Source organism: Hippichthys cyanospilos, chromosome 16 (assembly GCF_059441005.1).
Source record: "Hippichthys cyanospilos isolate Australia breed blue-spotted pipefish chromosome 16, RoL_Hcya_1.0, whole genome shotgun sequence".
Taxonomy (NCBI): Eukaryota; Metazoa; Chordata; class Actinopteri; order Syngnathiformes; family Syngnathidae; genus Hippichthys; species Hippichthys cyanospilos.
Genome location: NC_142384.1, coordinates 5,955,021 through 5,965,559, shown reverse-complemented (window position 1 = coordinate 5,965,559; position 10,539 = coordinate 5,955,021). Strand labels below are relative to the sequence as shown.

Genomic DNA, 10,539 nt, shown 5'->3' with positions numbered 1-10,539 from the left:
TTGCTCCAGGACACTTTGACAGGGTAACAACGATCGGGCTATCGAACGCACAGCCTTTTGGTTGGTAGATGACCACTCTACCACTGAGCCACGGCGCCCCAGGATTTAACAATTGTGTGAAAGGGGCTTCATCCTTTCAATTTGTCTCTTTTCAGATGCAGAAAAAAAACTTTTTGACAAGCTCACCATTGAGGCCAGAGAGAGAATGACCTTTGCTTTGTCAACACTGTTGAACATCAAAACTAAGTTTATAAAGGGAAACATCTCAGTGAAGCACCTCAAAATCATTTTGGTGAATCAATACACATTTTTAGACCTGCTGAAGATTGGTAATTGTCACCTGCTTATCACAAAAGATTATTTAGAGACTTGACAAGAATCACATAACGTGTATTGGGGTCCTTGTCCTCTTCAGAGTCTCTTTCCGAGAATGAGCAACACAGCGATCCTGGCAAAATGGGAAGGCTTCTGAAATGGAGAGAGGGTGAAATGCAAGCTGTGTACCATGAGAAGGAGCAAGTGGACGTCCTGCTCACAATGATCAGCCATCTTGACAAGCACATGGCGGGTACAGAGAGAACCAAGTTTAGTGTAATCAAACATTTGATGTCTGTTTTCATTTTTATTCCGTCTCATTTCAGTTGATGTCCGTGACATGCATAAGAGCCGCTGTGTCAATATAGAGATAATGCCCCTGGACCATTTCATGGAGGTTCATTTGTTAGACCACATTCCTTCTGCCACCACTGGAGTTGTCACTTACTTCAAAATGAATGACAGCATTAGAAGCATGTCAGATACCTTGCAAAAGTTCAAAGACAGCCACTTATTCATATTGTGCTGGGAGGAAAAAGCCAGATTAGTCAATGAAGAACCCTTGGACGACAATCCTGTTGATGAAGAGGTCCCACACAAAACGTTGACGCTAGATGAGCTTCATGACAATATTTTTGAGCCCTGCATTGAATATTACACGGACATATACACGTGTTTGAAAAATGGCACTCTAAAGCTTAAGGAGGTCAACTGGCTTTTCAGTGAATATAAGGGCAAATACACAGAGCTTGAACGAGACCTCAACATCATGTGCAGGATTGACATGTCGACAGATAAGCAATGGATTCAAACCAGGCTTCTGCAAATCGAGCAATATTTCCAGATCCATCTGGCAGTGTCTTCAGCTGAGGTCATCATGGCCGTCAAAGAGTTACTCTGTCTTCAAGGAGACTTCAGCGTGCTGGAGACGCTCTTGAATGTTGTAAGTGTAACTTCAAGGTCAAATAAAATATGCTAAAAATTTTACACATTTAATGAGCAAAACGTCCCACATCCAAATTTCAACGTCAATTTCATCCATCCATAATCTTGACCGCTTGTCCTCACAAGGGTCGCACTGACTTTCAAGTAGAGGAGCTTCAGTGCATCAACGACGCCTTAATAGGGGCCAAGAATGATCTGGTGGACATCACGGAGCCTCGCAGACGTTGCTTAAATGAGCTGACACACAGAGGCCATTTTGTAAAATGGGTAAAAGATGCACTGAAAGGTAAGTATGAGCTGTGTCAAAGCTCATCAAGGCCAGGCAATTTATAAAACGCACATTTCTTTTCCAGATCTTAAGGATTTGAAGGTGTTCGTTGAGCTGGCTGACATTTCTGCGGGACAGAATGACATGGAGGTAGACCGTGTGGCTTGCTTCCATGATGCCATTCTCGGCTATTCTCCAGTCCTGTATGAGCTTGAGCCAGATGCAGGTTTTCCGGCCTTCAAAGAGGTTTTAAAGAAACTCTGGAAAGCCTTAGACAATGACAGCAATCTGCCCCAAAAAATGGTAATAGGAGAGAGAAATAAAAAGAGATGATGATGGGGTTTACACTTTCTTAATAAGACATAGCCTTCTGGTTATTCCGAAACACTATTAAAAAAAATGTTCTTTTGCAGCGTGACAGTGGCCGCCATTTGGAATGGCTGAAAACAGTAAAGGATAGTCATGGATCAGTGGAGCTGTCCTCTATGTCTTTGGCAACTGCCATCAACAGAAAAGGTGTCTATCAAATCTGTGCGCGGAGTGGCAAAAAGGTAAATTGACAAACTCCAGGCCTGATTTCACCGCATGACGAAAATGTTCCCCTTCTATGTTACCTGTCACCAAAAAAAAATGCAGTTGCAGCAATCTGACATTTAGAGCAATTGTTTTATGCACCCTTCGTGTTGCAAAGCTAAATTAGTGATGCACTTTCAGTTGATGTCGATAAGATTTTGTGTTTTAAAGTTCAAAGCATTTGATAATTTTAAAATTATTTTTCTGAACAATATGGTCTTTATATTGCTCATTTTCACCTAGTACGAGTGGTTCTGGAATCGGAACACTGACTGTGGTTTGTCTTAATATGTGAAATGTGCCTTTCAAAGTAGGGCAGTTTGCCGGTCCATGACTGACAGACACCCGTTTTCCGAAAAATTACACAACCCCCTCCAAAAAGGCAAACTAGCCATGATGGACAGTAGGTTTTTATCCGTCGTCGTATTAGCCATTCATTAGCAGTTGGGCATTCTGTCAGTGACTAACAGATTGTCTGTCACTGACGAGCATCTGTTTTGCCAAAATAGTAAAATGCCTACCTCGTGGTGGGAAAATGATGACGGAAGCATAGTGAAATGATAACGCCAAATCCAGGGACTAGAGATTAAAGTTTGGCTTGAAAAATATTGTGGACTGACAGTGACGGAGGAGGTCCAGGGTGCACACAAATGAGGGACAAGGAACCATTTTAAAAATGTTCACCTCTGCTTCTTTTTGTTTTTCACAGGTAAGTTTAAACACCACCTTGACCCTTGAGTTGACGGAGAAGGATGACGATGAAAAACAAGAGACAAGCTACTATTCTCTGGAAGATGTACAGGACCTGCAGAACAAACTGATGCTCATGTCTGGGAAAGACGATCAGGGACAGACTGAAGTCAATTACTTCACAGAGGTACTGTATTTCTAACATTGATAGAGGTCACAAATATAAGAGCACAGCTCAACTCTCTCATGTTTGAATTGCCTTTGGATTGCATTTCATTCTTTTAGCGTTTATATTGTGATTTCTGTTAACACTGACATTTGAATTTGGCTTTTCTCCTGTAAGTTGCAGCAGTCTAAGCTTACACTGATCAAACATTTTATTTTCAGGTCTTTGCTGGTGTTCAAAGACTAGCAGAGGCTTTCATTGCTCTTTATGCTGCTGGAAACCCTCTGTTCAGACACTGGGACGCTCAAGTCCACTGCTGCTTCAGTGGGAATCTCAGCATTAAGATGACCTTCAACCTCGGGAGGAATTTCAATTCTGTCACCGTTGAGGAGTGTCTTTCTGAACTTTGCAAAACAATGGAGAACTGCCTCGACTTGTGGTTGTATTTTGTGGAAAGACAACGATCGCAGCATTATTATTTGAACTATTTCACAGCGGAACAGATTTTCTTCCTATGCAACAATCTATCAGAAGAACGCATACAATGTGTAGATGATCAAGTTGTCATGATGCTGTCTTTTATTAAGTCCTGCTGCACAGCCTCAGATGTATCAGATGTCTGGCATGAACTTCAACATGAAATCCTCACCCAACCACAAGAAGAAAACAAAGAAACCGAGCTCCACGGGATGCCAGACCCAAGTATAGAACTTGATCCTGATGTACAAGCAAACAGATTTGAATGGTTTGATCAGTTGTGGATTGACTACATGAATGACCCAAAGCATGTATTTCCACACATTCTTGATATAAAAAGTCTTGGAAGACTGCTGGAAATACTGGCTGAAAAGAATACTCCTGAAGAGGAGTTTAGAAATGTCATAGAGAGAGAGCTCCCAAGAAGCATGACAGCCGGGAATCCAAACCTCATCGTTTGCCCTCAGACAGCGGTGTTAACTGCTTGCATCTCCATTTATATGACCAGCGAAGATCAGCCTCTCCCAACTTATGATGAGGTCCTCCTGTGCAATTCCTCCTCAACTTATGAGGAGGTGGAGCTCTTTCTCAGACGTTGTCTCAGCACAGGTTGCAGGGAGAAGAAGATATACTGCCTCGTGTACGGGGAGCTGCTTCCGTACGACGTGAGTTCCAAAGTTGAAACATTTTTTCAGCGCATGAAAGTGCAGTGCAAGACAGACTACAGGCTTGTTCTACTGTGTAGCTCAGAAAGAGAACATGCCTACCTCCCATCAGCTTTCCGTCAGTACAGGTTGCAGGTTGTTCCTCAAAAGTCAATGGAAAGCATCCAAAAGTACCTCCACCAGCATTATGTGGTCCCAACAGTCCAATCCAGTGCAGCTGCTGCATTCAAAGATCGCCTCTGTGTTGGCACCGTCTCATCTGAAAGAGCTGGTGTTGGTGAGTGTATGAGTGTGTTCACACTTCATACCTGCTTAAAATGTTAGGTTTACATGTGTTCCTGAGACAGAAGAATAGATATGCTTTAAGAATGAAAAAAAAAATATTTCAAACCCAATTTTTGTTTTTCTGGTTGTATATAAGCAATGCATACATACTGTAACATATTCTTCGGGGGGGGGGGGGGGTCTCTCTGCAGACTTGTGACACAGCATCGTTGACAACCGGTCTTTCCTTACAGTGCCTCCCAATCAATGCGTGGCATTTTCTTGGTGTGATTCTAATGAATCTGACTCAGTCTCACAAGTTTCCAGAGCCAATGCTGATCAAGTGAAGGATATTTTGTCCGTATTAACGCTGGAAAATTGTAAAACTGACTCAGATTCATCAGAATCTGACCAAGAAAATGCAACGCATTGAATGAGAAACAATGGAAAAAAAGGCCGTATGTCACAATGCGATGTCTCGTCCCTGCCCCCCAAAAAGATTCCCCATAAGCTTGCTTTTATACAACCAGTGAAACAAGACACCTTTTTCTTCATAAACCATATTATTCCTTCCTAGCACCAAATGTCAGTATGGTCATTAAATGAATCACACCAAATGTCCTCAGAAAAATATATCAGACAAGAGTGCCAGACTGCATGTATGAACAAAATAACATACCTTCATTTGAAATTTAAGAATGGAAAAAAGTCTCACCGTTATAATACTTCTGATTGTTTGTTTGACAACTTTTAGGTAAATCACTTTATGTTCAGAAGATTTATAAAACACTGAAGCATTCAGTTGAGGAAAACACAATGAAGAAATGCATACGATTGATTGAATCCAGTGTCGATGAGAATGCCGTCCTTCAGTCCCTCTTGAGTGGCGTGAAAAAGAACACACTCATAGTGTTCCATTTCGATATTACTTCCTCGGTAATTGTTATGCCTTTTGTTACATTTTATGTCTGCTGGTGGTATTGTGTTAATTGGATTCTGTGCTGTCTTAAAAGGTGCGGAAAGGTATCCATGAGTTTCTATTCAAGTTGTTGATTCTGCGTTACCTAATGAACTCTCAGGGAAACATCTGGAAGTGCAGTGATAAACATCTATATATCATTGAATTCTTAGAGGAAACTGTCAAGCCAAGCAGAAATGATTCAGCTCAGGTAAGACCTTTGCCCACTTTATATATACAGTATATACAGTAAAAGCTGTCCGTGCACCTCATTATCCGGTGCACCTTATATATGGATCATATTATATGCTGACTGCATAACCTAGAGATAAGATTGGGCCTAAAAAAAATCCAGTCCGATTAATTAACTTGATTTGCAGGCCCCACCAATTTTTTTTTTTTTTTTTTGGAGGACTCACTGGAAGCTGCGCGTGGCACCCCAGATATACCGATGCATGCCTGTTTTTTCAATTTCCCTGTCTTTCGTTTATTCTTAACTTCTTGCTGCTCCATATTGGAATAGCAGGTCAAAAATATGTTATGCATACCGAGCAAAAATTAAAAAGACGGCGGCGGTGCGCGTTCACCCGCACTTGGCTCTTTACTCATACCGTTGCATGTTTGTCATTTAATTTTCCCTAACTTTCGTTCATTCGTAACTTCTCGCTGCTCCATATCGGAAGAGCAGGTCAAAAATATTTTATGCATGCCGAGGGAAAATTAAAAAGACGCCGGCTGCCCGCGTTCACCTGTGCTTGGCTCTTCACTCATACTGTTGCATGTTTGTCGTTTAAATTTTCCTGACGTTCGTTTATTCGTAACTTCTCACTGCTCTATATAGCAGGTCAAAAATATGTAATGCATGCCAAGGGGAAAATTAAAAGGAAGGCGGCGCTTGCGCGGTAACGAGCGCATGACGTGATCAGGATCCATTCTGGGCTCTGCAGCTCCTGTTTAGAAGTTATATAGCAATTACCAATAACGCCTTCTCTGCTTTATCCAAATAATTTTTTAACAATGATTATTTGTTTAACATCCATACAACGTTTTAGTATACATAATAATAAATTTATTTAAAAAATGTTAGCGTCAGAGAGGTATTTTTCCCCATTCTTCAGATAGTACTGAAATAGAACAGCTGTTTATTCATTTGTTAGTTGTGACTCAGTTCCCATTAGTGTATTGATAAAGATTATATTCTATGAATAAAGTTTGATGACTTTGTTGTTTTTAATACATTCTCTTTAGTGCAGCACCTAGTGGATGCATAGCGCAATTCTATCTAGTGGATCCATAATGCAACCCCTGCCAGTACTGTAGTTTCAACTCTATGTGCGCCTTAAAATCCGGTGTGCCTTATTTATGATTATTTTTTTTTTTAGAAAATAGGCCATTCGTTGAAGGTGCACTTTATAATCGGTGTGCCTTATAGTGCAAAAAATATCGTATATATATATATATATATATATATATATATATATATATATATATATATATATATATATATATATATATATATATATATATATACAGCTTTGCTTACCATGGGCTTTTCTGTTGTCTGCCTAGACTGATACCTCAATCAGCTCGTTCACAGATGTCTTCCCAAATATTATTTGTCGGCCACCGAAAGACGTCATGGTGCTTGAAATGAAGGAAAACGAGAACAACGGCAACCCCCTAATGGATGACAAAGTGTTCAAGAGTTCAGCCTTTCAGCGACCTTACCAGTATCTCAAAAGGTTTCATGAAAAAATTAGTCTTGATATGTTCAGCTACAAGAAAAACTTTGCTGAAGGGTCGCATGCGGAATGTCTTCAGATGCTTCTCTTCTACTGTGGCGTTCTGAATCCATCGTGGGCGGAACTGAGAAACTTTACTTGGTTTCTCAACCTGCAGCTGAAAGACTGTGAGAAATCTGTGTTTTGTGATACCAATTTGACTGGAGACATTCTCAATGGATTCAAAACATTTGTCGTGGAATTTATGATCATCATGGCAAGGGACTTTGCCACACCTTCCCTAAGTATCTCTGACCAAAGTCCTGGAATTTCACAAATAAACCTGACTAATGTCCAAGATAAGGATTTGGGTCCCTTTAAGATCAAAAGGAAATGGGAATCGGAACCTCACCCCTACATTTTTTTTAACGAGGACCACTCATCCATGACCTTTATTGGGTTTTATCTTCGACCTAATTTACAGAAAGCATTGGATGCAATTGACCCAAGGTCTGGCGCGGTTATTAAAGCCAATGTTATGTCACATGCATTGTTTTTAGGCCTGCAGAACCAGGGCGTTCCTTTTAACATTGACTTTGACAGCCTACCCAGAGGTGACAAGATAAAGCATCTCTGCAATGTTCTTGGAATCAAGAAGCCTTCAGATGCTGCAGAAACCGAAGAGCCTTTTGACCCTGATCCAACATATGAGCTTACGACTGACAACATTTTGAAGATGCTCGCAATTCACATGCGTTTCAGATGTGGCATACCTGTCATCATCATGGGAGAGACGGGATGCGGCAAGACAAGACTCATCAAATATCTCTGTGAGCTGCGCAGGAACAATGTTGCAACTGAAAACATGAAACTGGTCAAAGTGCATGGTGGGACATCGTCAGAGATGATCTACACCAAAGTAAGAGAAGCCGAAGCTATGGCTTCCATCAACAAAAGAGACCATGGACTTGACTCTGTTCTCTTCTTAGACGAGGCCAATACCACAGAGGACATAAGCAGTATCAAGGAGGTACTTTGTGATAAGACAGTCAAGGGAGTCGGTTTCAAAGACGATACTGGATTGCAGATCATTGCCGCATGCAACCCTTACCGAAAGCACACCGATAAGATGATCACGAGGCTGGAATCTGCAGGTCTTGGGTACAGAGTCCGGGCTGAGGAAACCGATGAAAAACTAGGCTCAATTCCACTCCGCCAGCTCGTCTATAGGGTTCAAGCGTTGCCACCAAGCATGATCCCATTGGTGTGGGACTTTGGCCAATTAAATGATAAGACAGAGGAAAAATACATCGAGCAGATTGTGAAGAAAGTTGTGGACAGGCAAAACATTGAACAGGAATACTTCAAATGGCTTACTCTGTCTCTTTCGGCCTCACAAAAGTACATGAGGGGACGGCGTGACGAATGTAGCTTTGTCAGCCTGAGAGATGTTGAACGTTGCATGCAGGCTTTTGTTTGGTTTTACGATCACCACGCTCGTTTCTTTGCAGAGCTGTACACCCTTCAAAGTAAAAAACAATGTGATCTGAGCGAGCCAGACGAACGAGATCCTGTCATTTGGTCTCTAATCATGGCCTTGGGTGTGTGCTACCATGCTTGCCTTGAACAGAAGTTTAAATACAGACAGTGTGTCAGTGAATATCTACCATCAGGTTATAAGCCAGCAAAAATCAGGGAGGAAATCACACTAATGCAAGATTTACTCCTAAGTGGTGTGCCAATGGCAGATACTATTGCAAAAAATGCTGCACTCAAAGAAAATGTTTTTATGATGGTTCTCTGCATTGAGCTTAGGTTTCCACTCTTCTTAGTTGGAAAACCTGGAACCTCAAAATCTCTGTCTAAAACATTGGTGGGAGATGCAATGCAGGGCCAAGCTGCACACTCGAATCTCTACAAAATGTTCAGGCAGGTTCATTTGGTGTCCTTTCAGTGTAGCCCTCACTCTACACCCGAAGGCATCATTAATATATTCAAACAATGTGGACGCTTCCAGGAAGGGAAGAACCTTGATGAGTACATATCAGTGGTTGTCCTTGATGAGATCGGGCTGGCTGAAGACTCCCCAAAGATGCCGCTTAAAACCCTTCACCCATTGTTGGAAGAAGGTTGCATTGACGACGAGCCGCTGGCACACAAAAAGGTTGGATTCATTGGCATTTCCAACTGGGCGTTAGACCCTGCAAAGATGAATAGAGGCATATTTGTTTCTCGTGGTGATCCTACTGAAAAAGAACTGATTGTAAGCGCAAAGGGTATATGCTCATCTGATGTGATGGTTTTAGAGAAGATCAGGCATTTGTTTTCCTATTTTGCAGCAGCCTACATCAAAATTGTTCTTAACGAAGGTAAAGGATTTTTTGGCCTGCGTGACTATTACAGCTTGATTAAGATGATTTATGCAGGGGCCAGGTCATACCAACAAAAGCTCACGATGAAGGAAGTCACAAAGGCCATCTTGAGGAATTTCAGCGGCAAAGATAACGTGGATGCAATGTCCATCTTTAATGAAAATTTTGTGCTCGCATCCGAATTGGAGACCAGCAGTGCCATTGATTTTGTGAGAGAAAACATTCAGGCGGTCGGACATGAGGAAGAATGTCGCTACTTGTTGGTCCTAACTTGCAATTATGCAGCGCTCCAGATCTTGCAGCAAACCTTTTTTTCAGAGATTGGCCAGCCAGAAATAATCTTTGGATCCAGCTTTCCCAAAGACCAGGAGTACACTCAAATATGTCGCAACATCAACAGAGTGAAGATCTGCATGGAGACTGGTCGAACTGTTGTTCTCCTGAACTTGCAGAACCTCTATGAAAGTCTCTATGATGCCCTCAATCAATATTATGTCTACTTGGGAGGACAGAAGTATGTGGATCTGGGCCTTGGAACCCACCGTGTCAAGTGCAGGGTGCACAATAACTTTCGGCTTATTGTCATTGAAGAAAGAGAGGTGGTCTACAAACAATTCCCAATACCTCTCATTAACAGGCTGGAAAAACACTATCTAGACATCCAAACAGTCCTTACACCAGAGCAAAAGAGGATGGTTGAGAAATTGAAGGAATGGGTCAGGCACTTTGCTTCAGTCAGCTGTCACATCAATGTGACTCAGGCGCCCAAGTACAAACCATCGGACGTCTTCATTGGCTACCATTCAGATGCTTGTGCATCAGTGATCCACCAAGTGATGGAGAAAATGAAGGACACTTTTGAAGGTTCAGATGCTGAGCAGAGAGTTCTCCAAAACGCTAAACTTGTACTGCTCAGGTGTGCTGCGCCAGATTCAGTTATGCGGTTGGATTGGACAGACCTTCCCAGTGGAGAATGTAAAGATCTTGCAAATGCCTTCTTTGATGATCTGCATAACGGCTGCCTGGCTGACTTTGTTGTAGCTCATACAGAACAGGAAGTTCATCATGTTTCCTCCTTCACAGAGGTAATGGTGACAGAATGGGCTTGCCTTGAAAACTCAAACC

General features: G+C 41.8%; 1 protein-coding gene across 1 annotated transcript in view; it reads left to right on the top strand.

Moving 5' to 3' along the window:
* Window positions 1-10,539, top strand: part of LOC148410283 (E3 ubiquitin-protein ligase rnf213-alpha-like) — a 42,101-nt gene that overhangs the window by 15,536 nt on the left and 16,026 nt on the right. The window contains exons 18-28 of the mRNA XM_088437396.1: window positions 156-329; window positions 416-568; window positions 642-1,258; window positions 1,387-1,546; window positions 1,614-1,831; window positions 1,942-2,079; window positions 2,811-2,978; window positions 3,179-4,376; window positions 5,118-5,299; window positions 5,377-5,532; window positions 6,891-10,499. Coding sequence (XP_088293522.1) covers window positions 156-329; window positions 416-568; window positions 642-1,258; window positions 1,387-1,546; window positions 1,614-1,831; window positions 1,942-2,079; window positions 2,811-2,978; window positions 3,179-4,376; window positions 5,118-5,299; window positions 5,377-5,532; window positions 6,891-10,499 — 6,773 coding nt within the window. The remainder of the gene's footprint in view (window positions 1-155; window positions 330-415; window positions 569-641; window positions 1,259-1,386; window positions 1,547-1,613; window positions 1,832-1,941; window positions 2,080-2,810; window positions 2,979-3,178; window positions 4,377-5,117; window positions 5,300-5,376; window positions 5,533-6,890; window positions 10,500-10,539) is intronic.